The following is a 24,920-nucleotide window of genomic DNA, read 5'->3' on the forward strand; positions in this document are numbered from 1 at the left end:
ATTCACAATTGCTGACATTTAATTCTAGTAAAAATTCTGATAATTATTTAAGAATGTGAAATGTTAGAATAATAGTAGAGAACAATTTATTTCAACTTTTATTTCCCAGTGGGTCAGAAGTTTACATACACTCAATTAGTATTTGGTAGCATTGCCTTTAAATTGTTTAACTTGGGTCAAACATTTTGGGTAGCCTTCCACAAGCTTCCCACAATAAGTTGGGTGGATTTTGGCCCATTCCTCCTGACAGTGTCACACCCTGACCTTAGAGATCCTTTTTATGTCTCTATTTGGTTTAGTCAGGGTGTGATTTGGGGTGGGTATTCTATGTTCTATTATTTGTATTTCTGTGTTCTGGCTGGGTAGGGTTCTCAATCAGGGACAGCTGTCTATCGTTGTCTCTGATTGAGAACCATACTTAGGTAGCCCTTTTCCCACAAGTCTTTGTGGGAAGTTGACTTTGTTTATGGCACATAGCCTTTAGCGTCACGGTTTGTTTTGTAGTGTTAATTGTTTTGTTCGGCGTCTTTTCTAATAAAAATAATATGTACGCTCACCACGCTGCACCTTGGTCCTCTTCATTCAACGGGCGTGACAGACAGAGCTGGTATAACTGAGTCAGGTTTGTAGGCCTCCTTGCTCGCAAACGCTTTTTCAGTTTAAAAATGTTCTATAGGATTGAGGTTAGGGCTTTGTGATGGCCACTCCAATACCTTGACTTTGTGGTCCTTAAGCCATTCTGCCACAACTTTGGAAGTATGCTTGGGGTCATTGTCCATTTTTGGAAGACACATTTGTGACCAAGCTTGAACTTCCTGACTGATGTCTTGAGATATTGCTTCAACACATAATTTTACTACCTCATGATGCCGTCTATTTTGTCATGTGCACCAGTCCCTCCTGCAGCAAAGCACCCCCACAACATGATGCTGCCAACCCTGTTCTTCACGGTTGGGATGGTGTTCTTCAGCTTGCAAGCCTCCCCCTTTTTCCTACAAACATAACGATGGTCATTATGGCCAAACAGTTTAATTTTTGTTTCATCAGACCAGAGGACATTTCTCCAAAAAGTACAATCTTTGTCCCCATGTGCAGTTGCAAACCGTAGTCTGGCTTTTTTTATGGCGGTTTTGGAGCAGTGGCTTCTTACTTGCTGAGCGGCCTTTCAGGTTATGTCGATATAGGACTAATTTTACTATGGATAAAGATACTTTTGTACCTGTTTCCTCCAGCATTTTCACAAGGTCCTTTGCTGCTGTTCTGGGATTTGCACTTTTTGCTAAAATGTATGTTCATTTCTAGGAGACAGAACGCGTCTCCTTCCTGAGCGGTATGACGGCGGCGTGGTCCCATATTGTTTATACTTGAGTACTATTGTTTGTACAGAGGGACGTGGTACCTTCAGGTATTTGGAAATTGCTTCTTTGAAGGTAGGCCTTGAAATGCATCCACGGGTACACCTGCAATTGACTCAAATGATGTCAATTAGCCTATCAGAAGCTTCTAAAGCCATGATATAATTTTCTATAATTTCCCAAGCTGTTTAAATGCACAGTCAAATTAGTGTATGCAAACTTCTGACCCACTGGAATTGTGATACAGTGAAATAATCTGTCTGTAAATACAAAGTAGATGTCTGAACCGTCTTGCCAACTATAGTTTGTTAAGAAATGTGTGGAGTGGTTGTAAAACGAATTGTAATGACTCCAACCAAAGTGTATGTAATCTTTCAACTTCAACTGTTTAAGGTAATCAGTCAATTTTTAAATAAATACATTAGGCACTAATCTATGGATTTCACATAACTGACATGCATCTGTTAGTCACAGATACCTTTAAAAAAAAGTAGGGGCTGTGGATAAGAACCATTCAGTATCTGATGTGACCACCATCTTCCTCACGCAGCCTTATCTCTTTTAAATAGAGTTGATCAGGCTGTTGATTGTGGCCTGTGGAATGTTGTCCCACTCCTCTACAATGGCTGTGTAAAGTTACTGGATATTGGTGGTAACAGGAACACGCTGCCATACACGTCAATCCAGAGCATCCCAAACATGCTCAATGGGTGACATGTCTGGTGAGTATGCAGGCCATGGAAGAACTGGGACATTTTCAGCTTTCAGGTATTGTGTATAGATCCTTGTGACATGGGGCCGTGCATGAGGTGATGGCAATGGATGAATGGCAAGACAATGGGCCTCAGGATCTCATCACGGTATCTCTGTGCATTCAAATGCAATTGTGTTCATTGTCTGTAGCTTATGCCTGCCCCACCACCACGGGGCACACTATTCACAACTCTGACATCAGCAAACTGCTCCCCCACACAATGTCATGTACCATCTGCCCGGTACAGTTGAAACCAGGATTCATCCATGAAGAGCACACTTCTCCAGCGTGCCAGTGGCCGTCTCTGGATCCGAGAGGTACGGGCTGCCTTAATCAACGTCATAGGTGCAGAACTGCAGATTTTTCCACCTTGCTGCCTGGAACCAGCATTTCACTGAGCCAACCTTCCGGTTACTGACCAAACGCTCTTAACCGCTGAGCTAACTTAGTAGCTCTACGTGCTCTTTCTCAATGCTTCAGTGAATTCCAACTTAATACAAGAGACAGCTTACCGAGGTAGGGTATAGTAAAAAAAAAAACTTTCACCATGGGTGTTTGGGTCGTTTAGTTCAAACCCCATCTATGGTACAAACTCCTTATGAACTTGCCACTAAGCTCGACAACTGCAAAAGCAAGTATCACCAGTGAAATAGACTACCGATAGCGTCAGAGTACTTGATAATTGTATGGTGTAGTAAATAACTTTCAAAAGAGACAAATTACCTATGATTTTGAGACATAATTACTATACCCACTCCACTGTGCTGTTCAAGGGCCCTGGGTTGTCCTGGGATGTGCCTGTTTCTACTAAATAATTGGCTGCAATGTTTAGGGGGCTGTGAGATTACAAGTCCTCCAGCTATGGCAGCTCCTGCCAGCCAAACAGTCTCCGAAGACCCCGAAACCGTTGATTCCTACAGCTTTTCACTGTAATTTGTGCTCTATCAAATGGTCTCTAGACATCCTGATTATGTGCTAGTCAGTGCCTGTTTCATTTAAGTGAAGGGAGAACGTTGAGAAATGTTGTAAAAAGGTTCCCGAGGCATCTGCCCACCCCTGAAGAGTCCCCGGACACAGCCGAGTAAATGAGGATAACTAATCGTTTGTTTACTATGTGAAATATGAATAACACAAAATGTATGATGTTGTCAGTTCAATTCGTCACATTGTGTCCCAGGCCAATGATTTGAGGAATGTTGTCTTGCGATGCATAGTTCTTTCCCCAAATACCTCGATTGAGATGGTACAGGTCTGTATACTATTTTGAGGTGATGTTTTGGTACATAACGCAATATGGGGATGACATTGTGTTAGCTGGATGATAAAGTTATTAACCTCTGCCGGTTATATTTGGATTGTGTACTTTAGTATTAGAGTACTGTATTCAGTATATGGGGCACAGAACGGCATGGATTATTATACACTGTATATTGTACAATGGCTGCCTCTGGCTTTGAATGACAGTATACCACTGTTTATCAGTAGTATAGCACAACATACAATGAGTACTTTTCAATGATTCAAGGAAGTTTCCCTCAAATCCCCACCCTGGTCTGGCTGAATATTCCTCAGCACCTGATTAGCATAGCATTATAATACCACATTATGCTAATGATCAGAACTGCATAGAGGAAGCCGAAGAAGTAGCAGAGGCTCCACAGGCGTTGCGTAGGGGCCCTGGTGTGTGTATGGATTTACGCCTCTAGCAGGTTTTGTACTACAGGAAGGGAAGCTAGACTCTCATTCTAAATTCACAGGCTCTGCTTTTCAATAATGCTAGCTGTTGAAGAAGTACGTGGCAAAACAACAGAGGAGAACCCCCACCGGTGGTCACCGGAGGGTGTTTTTTTGTTTGTGGTGTGCATTACCAGCGATCGGTAGATCTTTAATTCTTCAGTATCTCCGTCTTTCATCTCTGTCATTAGCTCGGTAGCTAACAATGAGAGACTGAGATAAATAACTGAACTGGCCCTTTGTTAGTGTTCCTGGCATAGCAGGGGGCATTGATGCCACTCCCGATGTGAAATCTTTATTGCATCCATTGTTAAGCTATGTGAGAAAGTATAGATGTTGAAAATATCATACTCCAGCAATATTTCAAAGCCAATGAGGTGATTTAGTCTGAGTATGTCTATCAGCTGCCAAGCGAATTGGCTTTGTTGGATGGAAATATGGGAGGTTTCATGTCAGTACGATGTAGTTCATCAGATGAACAACATCCCTGTTCTTAGTGGTTTGAGCTTGTTTCATGACAGGTTTTGAATCTCCTGAAACCAGACCTGGGTACCAAATAGTATTTTTTTTTAAATACTTTTGTACTTTCATTGCACTTGATTGAGCTTGCCTGGTGCTGCAGGAATAGTCCCACATCTGCAAAACCTGCCCATCTGGCACTCCAGACTAGTTTTTGGTTGCACATTGGTTGTGGGAACAAAGCCAAAGGTTTCCTGACTTGTAGTTTTTTGAAAGTTTTGATAAGAAAACTGACATTTTTTATTTTTAGGTTGCAGGGAGGTTCTGAGAACATTTTAAGGCTCTGAGAATATAAATTATAGGTTATTTTGAGGTTTTTGAATAACTTACTTAAAACGTTAAGTTTCAGTAAGACTTCTAATAACACTGTTAGCTTATTTCAGGTTAACTTTTTGGAACTCCTAGTACAGATAGGACACATGGAAATTCATTATTTCATGCATTAATCATGCAAACACGTTTATTTTTTGTGACACGGTATCAGAGAGAAGCGAACCTACAATCTTCTGTTCTCTAGCCAGGATTTAGTCCAGTGCTACCAGGATGGAGCTAGCATGCCTGTTTTTTGCACCTACAAAGATGTTTGTTCTAGTCTATTCAACCATACCCCATTTAAAAGAAAACAAACACTCATTAAGATCAGGTGTGGCCAATTAGTGGTCGCGGCCAACACACCTGAACACACTTAACAAGAGAGGATAGAGTGAGTCTTATTGATGCTGAGAATGGACATGTTTTTGAATAACATCTTAGCACGTTCTCTGAATGTTAATAATTTTTTATTGTGTTTTTTTATGGAATGTTCTTAACGTTCCATGAAAGGACTGTACGTTTTTAAATAATATGCTAAGAACATTCTCTGAAAGTTATTAAAAATGTCTTGTGGTTTTTATGGAAAGTTTTCTTAACTTTCTCCAAACAATTTGAGAACATTACTTTAAATAGAACCATGAGGAAATGTTGTGCTGAAAGTACTGACATTTACACAGAAGAACATTGTTTTTAACGTTCTAACGTTTGTTTGAAATTTAAGTAAACAGTCTGTTAAAGATGCACTATGCAGAAATCGCTCTGCCATTTCCTGGTTGCAAGAATGTGAATCATTTGCCTGATTTCTGTTTGTGACAAAGCAAGTACTGTATAGTGTAGAGAGTCACTGTACCATCGAAACCGCTGTGACATCTTTTCCATAACCAAAAATATTGTATTTTCAGCTGCCTGAAGCTGGTGTATAAAACTGAAGTAAAAGACACAAATTAAGAAATAGAAATAGTGCACATAGAACATGTATACCGCTTCTTAGACACGCTTTCAATGAAAATGACAGATCTACAACTTACAATTCTATGTGAACATGGTCTGGTCGCCCAAAAAGTTACATAATGCAGCTTAAAGTAACCAATAAAATTGTTTTTTTGTCAAGTTCCTTATATGTGCTAAGAATGTTCCAGAACCTTATGTGCTAGCTGGGGTAGGTCTCAAGGATAGCTATAGAGTTCTTTAAAAAGTTTTTAAAGGGTGCATTAAAATGATTGTCAAGTATTGTTGAGGGGGCTTGAATCTATTAACGATAAATAAAACCAATACCTTAGATGATTTGTATCGTGTCATATGCATGATGAGGAGAACATGTTTATATTCTCTTATGAAATACAGTTATCAGTCACTCTGTTCAGTTACTGCTCTATCCCTGTGTGTGGATACATTTAGCTCACATGTTCCCTTTTCACACTATCGTGCCAACCAGAAACATACTATGTTGGCTCATATATTTTATTTTTACACTGTTCTTTCCAGCACGGTTCCAGAGGTGGATGACTAACCCGGCCAGCACGGTAGAGCTTGGCTCAGCTTTAACAACAGGGCTGTTTCACATAGAGGAACTGCTGTTGTACAATGAACACAGATTTCTCGTTTGGTCTCGGTGGACTTCCAGGGCGAGTTCATTCCTTCCTGTGGATTGTCAGACATTATTTTTAATGCCTCTCCTGAGAGACTCCTCTCCATAAACTCTTCCTCTTCACCGCAGCCCGGCCTCCCCTCACCAGCCCACTTGTAAAACAGACACACACATTAGTCTAACTCATGTTTCCTCCAAGGCCCACTGGCCTGTCAGCCCAAAGCCTCAGCTAATCATTCAGTGTGTGTGTGTGTGTGTGTGTTTCCTTCATCCTTCTATGCTCATCTCTGTCTCTGTGTGTGTTTAAAAACTCTACATTGGCAGATATAGGCCTATATGCTGAACAATCACAATCAAACACCATGATTACAAAAATTGGACAGTTGTGAACAACCATTGAATTAACATATTTCAACAGAAAAAAAATGGCCTCCCTACTGAATGACGTTGGTTCCCTCTTGGTAAATAACATTTTGAAAGACAACACAGTGTAAAGGTTGGTGATCCGGGGACGTTGCAACCCCACAATCAAGGAGCATTATGAAGGGTTTGTTCAAGTACATTTGGGCCTTGTTGATGAAATGCTACACATGGGTGGCATAGCTGTTTGTTTGTTTGTTTACTCAGCCTTGATTTTAATTACTTTACTTTCCATTTGGATATGCAAATAGAACTAGGACTTTTTTTTTTTTTTTAATTGACTAGAAATCTAAACCTTGCCTCACTGAAAATGGTTCTGTCAAATTTGGAAAGCAATCCAATTTACTTACAAATTAAACGACTGCATATTTTGGGGACAAGGAGTGCGTCATTTGCAGTGTTTTCAAGTCAATTGCTTCGGTTTCTACCCATTTTCTCTTTCCCTTAAATTAGAATTACAACAAAGGGAAGAGATGGGATGGATAATTCAGATTTTTTTTTTATTAGATTTTTAAAAAGTCTGGCATAAATAACACAAAAAAAAACATGTACAAGCTTCTCACTATTAGACTACAGAAAAACACCCTTATACACAGTCGAAAAATACCCCCTACCTCCATAAAGTACCATCGCATTGCATAATCCCTTCTCCCTTCAGCTCTCATCCTCTTTTAAATTCAATATGAGCAGTGGTTAGTAGAGAATATCAGAAAATCAAGTCTCTCCTTTACCCCCAGGAGAAAATGTCTTATGAATCTAGATTACTTGACTATTAGTGACTTCTGCAGAAGTGCTATCTAAGATTTACCCAATGGTCTCTGAGACTTTAAACCAACTCCCTCTTGCTCCGTGTGAGAACTACAGTTGAAGTCAGAAGTTTTACATACCCTTAGGTAGGTTGGAGTCATTAAAACTTGTTTTTCAAGCACTCCACACATTTCTTGTTAACAAACTATAGTTTTGGCAAGTCTGCTAGGACATTTACTTTGTGCATGACACAAGTAATTTTCCAACAATTGATTACAGACAGATTATTTCACTTATAATTCACTATATCACAATTCCAGTTGGTTAGAACACTACATACACTAAGTTGACTGTGCCGTTAAACAGCTTGGAAAATTCCAGAAAATTATGTCATGGCTTTAGAAGCTTCTGATAAGCTAATTGACATAATTTGAGTCAAATGGAGGTGTACCTGTGGATGTATTTCATGGCCTACCTTCAAACTCAGTGCTTCTTGGCTTGACATCATGGGAAAATCAAAAGAAATCAGCCAAGACCTCCAAAAACATGTTTGACCTCCAAAAGTCTGGTTCATCCTTGGGAGCAATTTCTAAATGCCTGAAGGTACCACGTTCATCTGTACAAACAATAGTACGCAAGTATAAACACCATGGGACCACGCAGCCGTCATACCGCTCAGGAAGGAGACGCATTCTGTCTCCTAGAGATGAACGTACTTTGGTGCGAAAAGTGCAAATCAATCCCAGAACAACAGCAAAGGACCTTGTGAAGATGCTGGAGGAAACCGGTACAAAAGCATCTCTATCCACAGTAAAACGAGTCCTATATCAACATAACCTTAAAGGCCGCTCAGTAAGGAAGAAGCCACTTCTCCAAAACCGCCATTAAAAAAAGCCAGACTACGGTTTGCAACTGCACAAGATCGAACTTTTGGAGAAATGTCCTCTGGTCTGATGAAACATAAATAGAACTGTTTGGCCATAATGACCATTGTTATGTTTTGAGGAAAAAGGGGGTTGCTTGCAAGCCGAAGAACACCATCCCAAATGTGAAGCACGGGGGTGGCAGCATCATGGCAGCATCATGTTGTGGGGGTGCTTTGCTGCAGGAGGGACTAGTGCACTTCACAAAATCGATGACATCATGAGGAAAGGAAAATGATGTGGATATATTGAAGCAACATCTCAAGACATCAGTCAGGAAGTGAAAGCTTGGTCGCAAATGGGTCTTCCAAATGGACAATGACCCCAAGCATACTTCCAAAGTTGTGGCAGAATGGCTTAAGGGCCACAAAGTCAAGGTATTGGAGTGGCCATCACAAAGCCCTGACCTCAATCCTATAGAGAATTTGTGGGCAGAACTGAAAAAGCGTTTGTGAGCAAGGAAGCCTACAAACCTGACTCAGTTATACCAGCTCTGTCAGGAGGAATGGGCCAGAATTCACCCAATTTATTGTGGAAGGCTACCTGAAACATTTGACCCAAGTTAAAAAATTTAAAGGCAATGCTACCAAATACTAATTGAGTGTATGTAAACTTCTGACCCACTGGGAATGTGATGAAAGAAATAAAAGCTGAAATAAATAATTCTCTATACTATTATTCTGACATTTCACATTCTTAAAATAAAGTGGTGAGTCCTAACTGACCTAAAACAGGGAATTTTTACGAGGATTAAATGTCAGGAATTGTGAACAACTGAGTTTAAATGCATTTGGCTAAGGTGTATGTAAACTTCCGACTTCAACTGTATCTCCGATCCTGGCCATTGATACCTAGCCTGTGTTTGATGCTTTGCATGTCTCTCTGCTTCCCGCCCTCATCCCTCACAGTAAATGTGAATGTCAGCCAGGTACAGAGTAGGAGGCTACTACTCAGTCTCCCCACTATATGCTTGGTAATCTGTGCCAAGGATGCCTTCTCTCCCCATTGGAGAATAGAGACACTGCGAGACAATGTATTCTGCAGCTTCAGATGGTCAGTACAAACACAGCCCATATGCAGCGTCTCACTCCCCTTCCCTCAGCAGATGAATTGAATTGATACATATGCTCCAGTCGGGTGCATGTTAGTATCAATGTAATAACCAATTGATGGTTTGTTTCCTAAAATTCATAAAAGTACATAAATGAAAGCAATTTGATTAATTTGAGTGATTCAAAACATCAAATTTAATGACACTTACATACAACTAAAGCCATGAACAGTGTACACTGACACAAATGGACCCATTGGACAAAATCTATAAGCTATGTGGCAGACATTGTCTCTGATTTCTGATTGGGTTAATACAAAAAACATCACATTGGCCCTGCCCACCGCTCATTATTAACTACATAGTTTGGTTGCTTCGTACTCCACAGAGTTTGGTTGTCTGGCACTGAAAGCCTGTAAGGAAGCCAGTATTCTGGTCACTTCAGAGCTGGACAGTTTCAGTCTGTGACGGAGCAGACATGAGAACAGGTCCATCGGTTGAGCCCCTGGAGGAGAGAGTCGGTTGACCCTGTAGCGGATCTCCACCAGCTGCAGCAGGGCCGAGTCCTGGGATCCCTGAGTGTACGGGTAGTCCAGCTGCAAGATCAGGTCCTGGATGGTGTCCGGGTCAAAGTGCATGCTGTATCCAAACAGCTGCATGCTGTTGATTTTCATGTAGCCCATGTTCTGGGATGAAGATGCTACCACTGGGTCCACGGTGCCCTCTGGGGATTCCAGGTACACTGTACTAGCGTTCCTGTGTCCCCTAACCTCTGGCCCTGGAGCCAATCCTGGCACCGAATCCCTAATGCGGCTCCTCAGGTAGAAATGCACTGTCTCGAAAAAGCTCTTCCACCGGTTGCCCAGCGTCAAGGTCCAGTTGTAGCAGTCCAGGGGGATATCCAGCTTGGTCCGCTCCCAGTCGGGGTAGCCGTGCTGGCCGATGGGCATGGTCCAGCTCTCCGAGTGGCTGCCCCCGAACGGGTTGACAAACACGGACAGCGCAGGCTCCAGCGTGCTGTTCTTGGTCAGGCACACCTGGAGCGCCACCCCCAGGAGCATGTGCACACGGTTGGACTTGTAGCGGTTGCTCTTCAAGGTCAGCAGCATCCTCTTCCGCCACGACGGGTCAAACCAGGAGTTGAGGCGAACGTCGTTGCTGACGAAGATGCCGTGCAAGGTGATGCGCGGGTCCTGGTGCTGGAGCAGGTAGCACAGCTCCAGGTCCTGGAGGTCGCGGTCGCTCTCCAAGCCCAGGTAGGGGTCCGTGGGGTCAGGCACGGCGGGTCGGCACAGCCCCTGGCCCAGGGTAAAGCCCGGGTTGCAGCTGGAGCAGCGGGTGCGGTTCTCAGTGGAACAGGAGGTGCAGCGGGGGCCCTCTCCTACTGAGCAGGGGACGGGGCCCTGGCAGGGGGGGTGGAGGTAGGGGCAGGAGCAGCTGCGGGTCTCCACAGAGTACAGGCCGATGTGGTCATTCTCACTGCAGTACAGAAGGGACAGGATGTAGCTCAGCCAGTAGCGAAGGGGTCTGAGGACAGAGGATAGAACATACTGTAGATGAGGGTAACTTCTTAGGCACTTTACATTTTGATTGCTTAGTAAATTTATGTTTTCTTTTGTTTTGGTCACTTTTGTTAGTCCATTTCCTTGTTTTCTGTCTATGAGATCCAGTCAGGTCCAAAATAAAGATGAGCAAAAAACCCCAGTATGAAATAAATATTTGTATGCAACAAAATAAAAAGATAACTTTACCCAGTACCAGGACAGAGGCTGAAACCTGGTTACAACTGGATCTTCCAGTGAAACAATAATCCCAAACACGCATCAATATCCACAAAGAAATGGTTAATTGGCCACAAAATCACAATCTCAGGACTTAAAACCTGTAGTTTGAATGGGAGGGGCAGTCCATAAGCGCAGACAAAGGATATCAAAGAACTGGAAAGATTCTGTTTGGAGGAATGGTCTAAGATCCCTCCCGATGTGTTTAGAAAAAGGCTCAGTGACATTATCCTCGCAAGGTGAGGTTTTGAAAAGTATTGAAAACAAGGGTGCCAATCATTTTAACCCTTATCGTTTTGCGGGCAAAAATATATTACTTGTTAAACTAAATCTTTCTCTGAGCAATTGGATTAGCATAAACATTTTCAAATTGGAGCATACAATATAGCTCAGTATTTATTTTATACAGTCTTATTTGCTCATCTTAATCAAGGGTGCCAATCATTTTTGACCTGATTGTATGTGAAAAACATCACCTTAGACACAGCAGGATTCATACTGCACATTAAACAGCAACAATATCGTAAATTGAGAGGGATAGGCAGATCAGAAGCCCCATTTCTGCTCTCATAGGCTCAGCTGTTGCAATGCAAGCCAAATCAGACCAAAATGAACATGCTCATCTAGTCGTGAATTCCCCCTGAGTAGGCAGGTGGGTGGCGATGGAGGGAGCCACACACACACACACACACATTTTTGTTCAATGTATGAATACGGAATATACTAACAACTCAGTACAATTCCAGAGCTTTTAAAGAATAAAAGGTTTCATGGGAACACATGCAATAAAATGTACAAGTTTAATAATTCTGCACCTCCATCAAATCCCCCTTTTACTACCAGCGAGGTGTGATAAAGCAGTGTAATTGGATTGAGGAAGCACAGCTTGCCTATGGCAGGAGAACCGATGTAATTGTGCCGTTTAGTTCATTTCCTATACAAAGAATGGCTATCGAAACAGAGCGGTCAGGAGAGAGGAATCCATCACAGTGAAGTTACGATAAAAGGAGAGCTGCTCTGGAAAGCTGGAGTAACTAATAACGGGTGGGCCAGGTAGCAGGGCATAGGGCTGAACCAGGAAACCACAGTAGTCACAGGGCGAAAACCATTCATCGTTTACTCAGAAACAGTATTTTTAGAGGTACAGAAGCATGGTCCCAGATCTATTTTGCCAGCCCCAGTAAAGCACAAAGAGTTCTGGGACCAGGCTATCCAAATTCTAAATTGAATGTACTTCCGACTGTAGTTTTTGGCGGTTAACATCAATGAAAGAGATTAAAAGGGATTGCATGTAATTAGTTACTGTAGAAGAGGCGGGATCTCAAGCACAAACGTTTGAATGTCAAAACGTTTGTTCTTCATACTCCTTTCTGAGTGTGGACATCCCACATTATCCAAATACTTATTGTGACCTAGTATGTAGGCCTACCACAACTCCTGAGCACTGTGGTCTAAGATACTTTGGATAAGAAAGTAGAAACGGTTCTAATTGTACTGCAATAAGCCAGGAAACCACAGTCGTCCAACTATCCTTAATTCGGGTTTTCCCAGGTGAGACTCAATTTCTACCGTCAGCACTTCTTGTCTCCTTTCAAAACCTCTCAGCTTTTGTTTCCCGAAAAGTGCATTTCTTTCTCGTACAGTGCATAAATCAGTTGCATAAAATACGAGACAAGGTATTTTAGGGGGGACCTCGGGGTTAACGAGCCCCCTAAAAATACTCTGTACCTCTCCCTCTGCAGCACTATCCTGGGCCGATGGCGGCATCTCTTGCTAAGACTGAAGAGCTTGTTAGCGGCGCGACGTGCTTTGTCAAGGAGCAGGCCACTCGTGGTCTCCAGCTGCCTATAGCGTTGGAGCAGACCCCCATCCATCCTCCACAAGTGCTCCACGACAGATGTGTTCACGGCGTAATGGGTTGGCAACCTTCCAACAAAACTTTGGAACTCCTCTGGAATAAAAAAAAAACATGGATAAGTAAAGTTTTATTTTCTGGCGGGGAGGAGCATGAGCCATTGGGTAATGATAAGAATGTGGCAAAAAAGTGTCTGTTCTCACTGTCTGAGAAAAGCAAAAAAAAAACAAGTATGAATAAACAACAGGTTGTTCTTATTGTTCATGACTTGCTAGAGAACAGAACTGACATGATTTAATTGGAGCAAAAATGTATCACATTCTATTTACCACCTGTCTGTAATTTGGAGTCGTGAGGGATGGTAATCCAACCTCAGTCATTAAAGTGGTAATTTATCAGATGGTGAGTAACTTGGAGTGGGTGCAAAAATACACGTCCAGCTGTCTACGGTATCGAAGCAAGACCATTTAAATCGCCGTGTTAACCTATTATATCGAGGTTTTTGTTGAAACAAGGGTATGTCAGAGGTCTTTCAAAGGAGTGAGAAATACATACGCTTTTGTTATGTGAAGGTTTAAAACTACTATGCACCCTACTCCACCACCATATCACAATGACAAATTGGACAATGGTGATTTTTATTATCTCCATACATATGAAACCTTATTGAATGTGAGCCTGAAGACCTGACTCCCTACACTCAACACTACATTGTTGCAAGTCATCAACCAGCTGGCTAAAGCAGAAACATACTGGCACCCAGCCTACTCAATTGTCCGCTCATCACCAAGTACATTGGACTGTTGCATATTCAACTAACTCCAGTAAACACCTGATTCCACAAACTCCTGGTTGGCCAGTGTCCAAGCCTCCCTGAGGCGCAGTAGGTTGTTCTCCAGGGCATGGAGGTCCGTCTGTGGACAGTTGCACTGTGGGAAGTCCGGGCCGCACTGGCACCAGCAGTCACTGGCCCTGCAAACAAATTGGCCCTCCGAGTTACAGCCGATGTAGCTGAGGGCTGCCTGGACGAAGCGGCTCCGCAGGTAGGCTGGTAGAATTACCTGGAGTCCTGGGGAGGCAAGTGAGATGTAGGTAAGTATTTCGGGGTGTAAGAAGACACAACAATCAGGCACTGCAGCTACATTTCTTTTGAGGATGTACCAATTACAGTCATCCAGGGGTATGAATACGTTCCTTGTGGGTTAGCCTCGAGAGCCAATTCGATTGCAGAAAAGAACTACTATCCCCTGTATTTGCTGCATTGGACCTTCTTAAGAATGCACCCCATATAGAGGCAGCTGTAATAAGTTACTGTACAGTAGTCCCTTTAACTTGTTGGGTATACATGAGTAAACCATGAAAGCCACACCTGATTCATTCATGTTCTTCCAGAGTGATACACCTGTTGACATTTTGTCTGTAGACTATGCCTGCTGACATTTTATCTGTAGATCTAGTTTCAGAAGTACCTTGTAACTGGATCTTGTTTTCTGGACTGTGGACCAGTACTGAGCTGATAGAGTCAAGGTTGTCATAGTTACTGCATCCAAGCGGGCCCGTCCTGGTTTCAGTCACCTGGGGAGGAACGGTAACAAATGAACTGTCAAGGTTGAATGTTCATTAATTTACCCATGTTTTGTTTCCTGCATCAAACATCTGAACACATTCTGTGGATCTGAACGAGTTCTGAGCAATTAGTGCTTTTTGAGGTCGGTTCAATGATTAAAAAAGAATCATGGTTTTCGATATTGGTTTTGATTATTTTGTTTGAATGCTGTAACAACAATTTAATAATAATAAAAATAAAATAATAATAATAAAAGCCCTATGATGGTAGTGGTAGTATTATTTTCATTCCAAGGCATCATATCATCTCTATAGAACTGCTGTCTGACAAAATCACTATTTTTTTAGTTCTTCAAAGTAAATAAGGCATATTTTTAGGACTTGTAGTTTATTACCGCTCCCTAGTACATCGCACAGTTTCCTGATTTATCTCTAGAGAAGCTGTGTAATGTGCGCCTTGAGCTCACAGAAAACCCCCCGAAAAAGAACTGACATTTCTGTTAATTGCTCAGCACTAATCTGAATGAATAGTATACTACATAACCAAAAGTATGTGGACACCTGCCCGTCGAACATCTCATTCTAAAATCATTGGCATTAATATGGAGTTGGTCCCCCCTTTGCTGCTATAACAGCCTTCACTCTTCTGGGAAGGCTTTCCACTAGATGTTGTAACATTGCTAAGGGGACTTGCTTCCATTCAGCCACGTGAGCAGTAGTGAGGTCGGGCCCTTGTGTTGGCCGATTAGGCCTGGCTAACAGTCAGTGTTCCAATTCATCCCAAAGGTGTTCAAAGGGGTTGAGGTCAGGGCTCTGTGCAGGCCAGTCAAGTTCTTCCACACCGATCGCGGCAAACCATTTCTGTATGGACCTTACTTTGTGCACGGGGGCATTGTCATGCTGAAACAGGAAAGGGTCTTCCCGAAACTGTTGCCACGAAGTTGGAAGCACAGAATCATTGAGAATGTCATTGTATGCTGTAGAGTAAAGCTTTTCCTTCACTGAAACTAAGGGGCTTAGCCTGAACCATGAAAAACAGCCCCAGACCATTACTCCTCCACCAAACTTTACAGTTGGCACTATGCATTGAAGCAGGTAGCTTTCTCCTGGCTTCCACCAAACCCAGATTCATCCGTCGGACTGCCAGATGGTGAAGCATGATTCATCACTTCAGAGAACGTGCTTCCACTGCTCCAGAGTCCAATGGCGGCGAGCTTAACACCACTCCAGCCGACACTTGGCATTGCGCATGATGATCTTAGGCTTGTGTGTGGCTGCTTGGCCTTGGAAACCCATTTCATGAAGCTCCTGACAAACAGTTATTGTGCTGACGTTGCTTCCATAGGCAGTTTGGAACTTGGTTGTGAGTGTTGCAACTGTAGACAGACGACTACGCACTTCAGCACTCAGTCCCGTTCTGTGAGCTTGTGTGGCCTACCACTTCGAGGCGGAGCTGTTGTTACTCCTAGACGTTTCCCCTTCACAATAACAGCACTTACAGTTAACCGGCACAGCTCTAGCAGGACAGAAATTTGACAAACTGACTTGTTGGACATGTGGCATCCTATGATGGTGTCACGTTGAAAGTCAATGAACTCTTCAGTAAGGCCATTCTACTGCCAATGTTCGTCTATGGAGATTGCATGGCTGTGTGCTCGATTTTATACACCTGTCAGTAACGAGTGTGGCTGAAATAGCCAAATCTACTAATTTGAAGAGGTGTCCACATACTTTTGTTTATATAGTGTATGTGTGTTCCAGTAGTGTACTCATTAAAGGAGAACATCAATCCTTGGCCAACCCAAAATGTTGATTTTGTGGACAATTAACCATTTCTTTATGGATTTTGTTGTGTGCTTGGAAGATCCACATGGGGCCAAGTTTTAGGCTCCTAGCAGAGGCAACCAGGTTTATGGATAAAATGTCCTGATACTGGGTAAAGTTCATGATGCCGTTGACCTTAACAAAGGCCCCAGGACCAGTACAAGCAAAACTGCCCCATAACATCAAAGCTCCACCACCATATTTTACAGTAGGGATGGGGTTCCTTTCTGCTTATACAGCTCCACCACCATATTTTACAGTAGGGATGGGGTTCCTTTCTGCTTATACATCCTTATTTCGACGCCAAACCCACCAACGAGTGGCCAAAGAGCTTTATTTTCACGTCATCCAACAAATGTAAACGTCTGGAGTTTGCTAAACACCACTGGCACATGGATTGGAACTGGTGCTTTGGTCAGATGACATGAAAATGAAGTTATTTGGCCATGCACACCAGTGGCGGGTTTGGTGTCGAAATAAGGATGCATAAGCAGAACAGAATATCATACCTACCGTAAAATATGGTGGTGGATATTTTATGTGATGTGGATATTTTGTTGTTATGGGTACACATTCTTTATCGACAGAATCCTGTCCATCTGTCCATCCCTTGAATATATCATTGGAACACGTGGGTACAGCCTGATGGAAATCACATGCAATTCTTATGACTTGAAACATGTTAATTCTCAGCAGTTTCATCTTGAGATAGACTATGCTGCAACTCTTACATACCAAATCCGCACAGCGGGAGTCCGACAATGAGGAAAATCAACACGCTACACTTAGACTATTTCACATAAATAAATGATCAACAATAAAATGTTGGCAGCAGCCTATCCACTTGCCCCCCCCCCCCCCCCCGAAACATAGAAACAAAACAAAGTCCCCACAGCAGCAGCACAGGTTTAACAGTTTGACCTCCTATTCTGTATATAGTAACCTATTCTGTAGTAACCTATATTGCATATACTAACCTATTCTGTAGTAACCTATATTGCATATACTAACCTATTCTGTAGTAACCTATATTGTATATAGTAACCTATTCGCATCTAACTTCAACTCCGTATGCCCAGAGGCAGAGGGCAGTCGAGGGCCTCTTACCCTGATGGCAGTGGAGGCAATCTGGAGGTGGTGGAGCCGGCGCAGAGTGCTCTCCCTGTCGGTGAAGTAGGAGGCAGCCAGCTGGTGAAGGGCCTCCAGGGTCACCGCCCCTGCCATGGCCCCCGTACCATTGTGTCTGCTGCCCTCAGCTCCAGCCCATTGTTCCGGGTCGCGGCTTAGCTTCCTCTTATCCACAAATATCGTCAAGGACTCCTCCCCTGATTACAAAGCAACAGGAAATGAGGAAATGGGAGACTGAGCGGCTGGGCCAGAGACGTTAATCAATGGTAATTATCTCCCATCTCTCCTTCAGGGAGGTTCCAATTATTCAATGACTGTGTTGAAGAATGGTAATGGGCAGAACATGTGATCAATGTTTAATCTCATGCCAGTTCAACAACCATACTGAACTGAGCCCTCTGCTTTAGTGTATAAAGCTCTTTATGCACATAACATATATATAAATATAACATATAACATACATCACATCCAAACTGTATCATTTCCAAGTTACATTTGGAATCAACCGCTTCTGCAGAAGAATCTGTTGTAGCTAAGTTACTGAATGTATCTCAGACACTGAGAAGAGTAGGTTTTGACATGAGAGTTAACAAAAATTCTCTCGACAAAAACACACTTATTTTTAGTCTAAGATATCTCCCAGGGAACAATACTGTTGTAATGCGGGTCAAGTAGGAACCAACGTTCGGAGCCTCCCTTTACTGTACCTCCCAGCGTGGCGGACAGTAGGAGGTGAGTCCCGTACTTCTTGATGATTTTCTCAGTGATCCTGCGGAGTGTGGGCCGCCTCCCAAGCTGCCTGACCGTGTGCATGAAGTCAGGGTCGAGGGGCGGAGCCAGGCCGCCACTGTTGTCACGCCATTCCACCGCCAGGCTGTTGACCTTCCATCTGCCAAACTCCCTGTAAAACAACGTCACGATAACATGTTTCATACAATAGTTGATTTGAGTTCTTGATTTGTGGGAAGAGTTTTAAACTTTGTGAAAATATCACATTAAACTAAATAGGCTGTTGAGAACATTCAGTCGAATGTAATTGTGGAATTCATTCACAGATAAACCCCAATGCAAAACAGACACAACATTTGCAGAGAGATACATGCAGTATCTCTCTTACTCAGACTCTGCCACATTTGCTCTGACAGACTGCCACTGGCTAATAGACAGTAGGTCACTCTCAAGCCACATATGTTCACAGGTCTGTAGGGGTGTTTGTGATGGTAGGACCTTATCTTGCAATTGTGTTTGTTATTGCGCAATCGCCATATTTCTTTGTAGCTTCAAGCTAGCTGTTGCGATGGAAAGACACCTCAGTTGGGCAATGTCTTTGCTTAGGTGATCTCCACAGTACCATATTGCCACTGTACCACAAGTCCTTATGGGAGTCCAATGCAGCACTATGAATGCATAACAAGTGCTATAAATTGTCAATGTGACCATGAACTACTATATGCCAGAGGGCCCATAAACCAGTGCAGCGTCCCTATAAGCATGGGTAACCATGTACCACAGCTTATCCTGAACCAGACCTGAGTGACCGTGAAACATCTTAAGACCTTGAGCCATTTAGAACGCAATTAGAAACCTTTCAGGAAACCATAGAAATGCTTTGAGTTATGAGCACTTGGGGCATCCATAGCAAAGCAAATACAGTGCATTCAGAAAGTATTCAGACCCCTTTACTTTTTCCACCTTTTGTTACATTACATCCTTATTCTAAAATTGATTACATCGTTTCCCCCCCTCAATCTACACACAAAACCCCACAAGGATAAAGCAAAAACTGTTTTTTAGAAATGTTTGCAAACATAAAACTGAAATATCACATTTACATAAGTATTCAGACCCTTTAATCTTTGGCAGCGATTACAGCCTTGAGTCTTCTTGGGTATAACGATACAAGCTTGCCACAACTGTATTTGGAGAGTTTATCCCATTCTTCTCTGCAGATCCTCACAAGCTCTGTCAGGTTGGATGGGGAGCGTCGCTGCACAGCTATTTTCAGGTCTCTCCAGAGTTGTTCGATCAGGTTCAAGTCCGGGCTCTGGCTGGGCCACTCAAGGAAATTCAGAGACTCCTGAGTTGTCTTGGTTGTGTGCTTAGTGTCGTTGTCCTGTTGGAAGGTGAACCTTTGCCGCAGTCTGAAGTCTGAACGCTCTGGAGCAGGTTTTCCTCAAGGATCTCTCTGTACTTTGCTCCGTTCATCTTTTCCTCAATCCTGACTAGTCTCCCAGTCCCTACTGCTGAAAAGCATCCCCACAGCATGATGCTGCCACCACCATGCTTCACCGTAGGGATGGTGCCAGATTTCCTCCAGACGTGACACTTGGCATTCAGGCCAAAGAGTTCAATCTTGCTGTCATCAGAAGAGAGAATCTGGTTTCTCATGGTCGGAGAGTCTTTAGGTGCATTTTGGCAAACTCAAAGTGGGCTGTTATGTGCCTTTTACTGAGGAGGGGCTACCGCCACTCTAGCATAAAGGCCTGATTGGTGGAGTGCTGTAGAGATGGTTGTCCTTCTGGAAGGTTCTCCCATCTCCACAAAGGAACTCTGGAGCTCTGTCAGAGTGACCATCAGGTTCTTGGTCACCTCCCTGACTAAGGCCCTTCTCCCTCGATTGCTAAGTTTGGCCGGAAGGCCAGCTCTAGGAAGAGTCTTGGTGGTTCCACACCTCTTCCATTTAAGAATGATGGAGGCCACTATGTTCTTGGGGGCCTTCAATGCTGCAGAACATTTTTGGTACCCTTCCCCAGATCTGTGCCTCGACACAATCCTGTCTCGGAGCGCTACGGACAATTACTTTGGCCTCATGGCTTGGTTTTCGCTCTGACATGCAATGTCAACTGTGAGACCATACTTAGACAGGTGTTTGTCTTTCCAAATCATTTCCAAATGAATTTACCACAGGTGGACTCCAATCAAGTTGTAGAAACATCTCAAGGATGATCACTGGAAACAGGATGCACCTGAGCTCAATTTCGAGTCTCATAGCAAAGGGTCTGAATACGTATGTATATAAGGTATTCCTGTTTTTATTTTTAATACATTTGCAAATACAATTTGTAACCTGTTTTCACTTTATCATTATGGGGTATAGTATGTAGATTTAATGAGGAACATTTTTTATTAATCAATTTTAGAATAAGAGTGTAACGCAACAAAATGTGGAAAAGGGAAAGGCTCTGAACACTTTCCGAATGCACTGCATGTTCACCATTTTATATCACAAAGCCCTTGTGATTCACCATTAGCTGTTTGTGATGACCATTACCCGCTACATACAGAGTGTACTGACACGTGTCACATCGACCTCAAGTGTTAATTACACAGTCACATCCCATTGGGGACATGCAAACTCTAGCATTCTTAAGACGCAATTCTCTCTCCAGTCGCTACAGTCAAGACTCCTACTGCTCCGTCCTCATGGGAGGCAATCAAATCACTGCCACGAGTTACGATCGGCAGAGAAATAATTGAGGAATAAGGCCAGTGTGGAGAATGTCATTACATCCAATCATCGTAACGAGAGGCAGACTGCAGTGCCTCTCCGGTTGTCACTTGATGGGCACTATAGATCGCACCCCGGCGTTAGCCTGCGGTCTTATTCACCGGTGAGCACTTATGGATTGGAAGCAGGGATACTACGGTAACGCTACACTGGTGGATAATAGTCTGACAGCTTCCTGTTCAAGACCCGGAGCCATGTGTAATCAAATGCGGAGAAACGGGAAGGCTCCCCGGGGAAAATGGAGAGCCGGTCGAGAGGAAAAACGGACACCAGCGTTCTGTCGGTTTAATCACTTGTAACTGAATTCGAAGTTAATCCACATGGTTACGTCGCTATGATTATATTCCAATCCAAACAGAGGACGTTTCAAAGCGGGTTCTTCATCTCAATTGAATGGATACCATGTTGCTTTTTCTCCGTCCTCTAGAGAGAATTAAAATCAGTAGGAGCTGTTCAGGGAGATGGGTGATGGGACTCTGTGTGCTCTCAGAGAAGACTATATCATTCTCAGAGCCAGTAGAAAGTCTCCTTTATCTAGCTTACCAAAAGATGGTATTGAGCCATAGTGGACCAGCAGGGCCATATTTACAATGGACAGAAATATAAACGCAACATTCAACAATTTTACTGAGTTATCGTTCATGTAATGAAATCAGTCAATTTAAGTAAATCAATTGGGGGGGGGGGGGGGGTGGCATGTGAAATGATCATGTTGTTTAATCGGCTTCTTGATATGCCACACCTGTCCAGTGGATACAAATACTCACTAACAAGGATGTAAACAAATGTGTGCACAACACTTGAGAGAAATAAGCTTTTTGTGCATATGGAAAAGTATGGGGATTCAGCTCATGAAACATGGGACCAACACTTTACATGTTGCGTTTATATTTTTGTTAATTATAGTAATGTCATTATATTGTGAATTGCAGTGGCACAAGGCCAGCATCATCCTATACTTTCCAATGATCATATATGGTTCCTTGGAAGTGTGAGCAGTACAAACACTTCACCTTCAAAATACAAAAATGCAAAATGTAAAAGAACACCCACTTCACCTTCCATTTATTCCAGACCACTTAAGAATGTTTCAGACGATACTGCTTTTCTAAAGCAGTCTGTATCCTTTCTGATACAGAGCATGAACCAGAGTGGAGAGTGTATTCAACCAAGTACCACCAATCCAAAAGTTAATGTAATGTTAAGAGCACAGTGTAACACACGACCTCAATTTCAATTTGTACTAGTTCTACAGACACCATACCCCTCAATGCGAAGTTTGGTGGACATCCAGTGTATGTTTACTTATGTTCGTGTTGACGTCTGTGTTGACACCGCATGGATTTGAATGTCCGTGGGGAATGTATGCAGTTGAGACACTAATATACAGCGCATTCAATGTGAGGACTGAATTATAGCATACAGTTCATTCAGAAAGTATTCAGACCCCTTATATGCCATCTGAGAGTTGAGAATCACAAACTATAGGAGTGAAGGGTTGTTCAGAGAGGGAGAATAGAATAGCCTCACTTGTGTAGAGCTATGGTAGAGGGCAAAAGAGGGGTGGGGGCAGGGGGAGAGATGAAGGTGGAGGGAGAGAGAAGAGAAAGCAAAGATAGATGTGCAGAGAGAGATCACCTGTAGATCTTGTATCTGGTGGTGTAGCCTTGCTGGTGTCTCTCCACAGACTCCGTGAACTCCAGGGAATTGTGGAAGGGCCCTTTGTCCGACAGCAGCCAGCCCATGGGCCCAGCACCACCGCCATCACTGGGTCCGGCCGCGGCGGCAGCAACCCCAGCCCAAGTCCAGCAGCAGAACAGGCCCAGAGCGACCCCCTCCCATAAGAGCAGCACAGGCACCTGTCTAAGACCGATACCCTGGCAGCTCATGCTTCACCCAGCGACTCCTCATCCTCTCCGGACTTTGCCCTTGTCCTGGGGGGACAACCCATTTGGGGGAATTTGCCAATTCAGGAATGTTAGCCTACATTATTTGTGATATTTTATAAGCTTTAGTATTGTACTGTATATGATATTGCATGAAATTGTACTACACTGATATACTTGATATATTAAAGAAAGATTGAAAAGGAGAGCTGTGATAAATTCAATGTAAAAAAACGTAAAAAAAAACAAGTATATAAATCAACATTAACATTCCTATGCAATTTTCCGTGCATTTCCACGTCATACTTACAGTTGCATACAACTTGTGAATAGATAGTCCTTGTATTGTAAAATAATATGCTTCGGTCCTTACCTGATTTCTGAAAGTGTGGAGACCAATTATGTTTATTTTTAATGAATCAAAGAGATCTCGAGGTTGCACGAGCCCTGATAAAAGATATTTTCATTTTCCGTGTGGTCAAAATATGAAATAAATTCGCTCAACTGCCCGTGTAAGAATTGATGCGAGGCTGAATTACCAATCAAGGGGGAAAAACGTTTATTTTTCCTGCCTTCTGAAAATAAACCACTTTATATTCCAGAGCACATACATCCAAATATTGGAAGGCTCCTCCGTAGATTGCAGACTCCTCTGTAGATTGCAGGTGGATCTCACATTTGCCTTGCGCAACAACTTAAGCCTCAAAACAGAAGGGGAAGAACTCTGGGCGTCCGCCTCAAACAAGTGAGTAAAAAAATTGCGGTCCAAAACAATAATTCACAATCAGTGAATTGAATACGCGTTCTTTCAACTTCCTTATTTTTAATTTAACACTTACTAATTTAATTTGTAACCCCTAAAATTCCTACATCGGGTGCACAAATAGCCTGATCATTCGTTATCGGGGTTCAATTCCTAAGCTCAGGCAGTTGCTGCCTCCCTCTTGCAGTATCAGTTGTGTGAATGATGGAGGGGGGAGCAGATAGGAGAGAGCTCCGTTCTAGACAAAACGAAACATTGTTCACAATGCACATTAATGTATTTCATCTGGAATTTGGTGACTGTGAGCTCGAACTGCTTTAGCAGCCACAGCAATTTCAATGTTGATGAAGATGGCAATGATGATGATGATGATGATGATTGAAACGACAACAAGGCTACACAGCTGCTGGTACTGCATCTACTAATCACAATGATGCACAGCCTGACCTTAGGCTATAAATGTGTTATGTGCATGTTGAAAGATTGGTAATTTCTACATAGCAATGTCTTGATCTTTTTCAACAGATAGTGTAGTATAAATGCATATAGCTAGGTATTTATTGATATCTTACAACCGGTATGGTAGCCTACCAAAAACAAAACAACATCAAACTTGGTTGAAGGTCCTGATTGGCACCATGCTATAATTCAAATGAGTTTTGGCTCAGAATGTATTTCCTTAAAGATGCAATCGATACGTCATTTCAGTGATGGTGGAGACAGGTGTGGAGCAGATGTATCATTTTGATATTTTCTCATCATGGCAACATCACAGCTAGCTGATACGCCGGTCGGTCGACACCTCTCACAAGATATGGACGCTGGAGTGACAGTAGTTGAAAGTGGATCCTCTGGGACTGAGGATTAAGGAGGGGTGAGTGAGTGGCAGGTGCAGGCGATGGATCGCTAATTAGACTGTTTCAACTATGAGGGAGCAAAAGAATGAAAAGCTAAATGCCTGAACATGAGCACTTTGATGTCAGGTTGGTAATCCCCCTTTTTGTCGGTTGCTGTAGGAGCCCGCCCTTTGTTCAGGAACTTGCAAGTCATCATTATGTTTTGTCATTCAAAGTGCCACGAGTGACTGGCGAGAAGTGAAACTATTAAATGGTATGGACTGACAGAGCATATTAGGGTAGTCTCTATTTCTCTATGCTTCCCGAATCCGTAGTCTGCAGCCATCGATTTCCCTGTTTTATTGTCATT

At 42.9% G+C, this 24,920-nt stretch overlaps 1 protein-coding gene and 1 long non-coding RNA gene across 2 annotated transcripts in view; one reads left to right on the top strand and one right to left on the bottom strand.

Moving 5' to 3' along the window:
* The window catches only part of LOC149981682 (uncharacterized), a 161,010-nt gene that overhangs the window by 17,953 nt on the left and 118,137 nt on the right, over nucleotides 1-24,920 (top strand). The gene's annotated exons all lie outside the window — the stretch shown is intronic.
* LOC110530036 (BMP/retinoic acid-inducible neural-specific protein 3) lies at nucleotides 7,164-23,917 on the bottom strand. The gene is made up of 8 exons (XM_021612804.3): nucleotides 23,325-23,917; nucleotides 22,704-22,999; nucleotides 18,265-18,458; nucleotides 17,537-17,754; nucleotides 14,509-14,614; nucleotides 13,872-14,108; nucleotides 12,913-13,135; nucleotides 7,164-10,930 (listed from the first exon to the last, which is right to left on the bottom strand). Exons 2-8 carry the CDS (start codon nucleotides 22,952-22,954, stop codon nucleotides 9,757-9,759), a joined length of 2,403 nt encoding a protein of 800 aa, XP_021468479.2. The 5' UTR covers nucleotides 22,955-22,999; nucleotides 23,325-23,917; the 3' UTR covers nucleotides 7,164-9,756.

This window comes from Oncorhynchus mykiss, chromosome 8 (genome assembly GCF_057628025.1).
Source record: "Oncorhynchus mykiss isolate SJ-2025 chromosome 8, ASM5762802v1, whole genome shotgun sequence".
In the NCBI taxonomy this organism is placed as follows: Eukaryota; Metazoa; Chordata; class Actinopteri; order Salmoniformes; family Salmonidae; genus Oncorhynchus; species Oncorhynchus mykiss.

Excerpts from the sequence above, each read along its gene's own strand:
- LOC110530036 (XM_021612804.3), bottom strand. The coding sequence starts at position 22,954 with ATGAGCTGCCAGGGTATCGGTCTTAGACAGGTGCCTGTGCTGCTCTTA. Across the intron at positions 17,755-18,264 it reads ACTGTCCGCCACGCTGGGAG|GGGAGGAGTCCTTGACGATA; the intron begins GTACAGTAAAGG and ends CTTTGTAATCAG. Across the intron at positions 10,931-12,912 it reads ATAGTGCTGCAGAGGGAGAG|ACCCCTTCGCTACTGGCTGA; the intron begins GTACAGAGTATT and ends CTCTGTCCTCAG.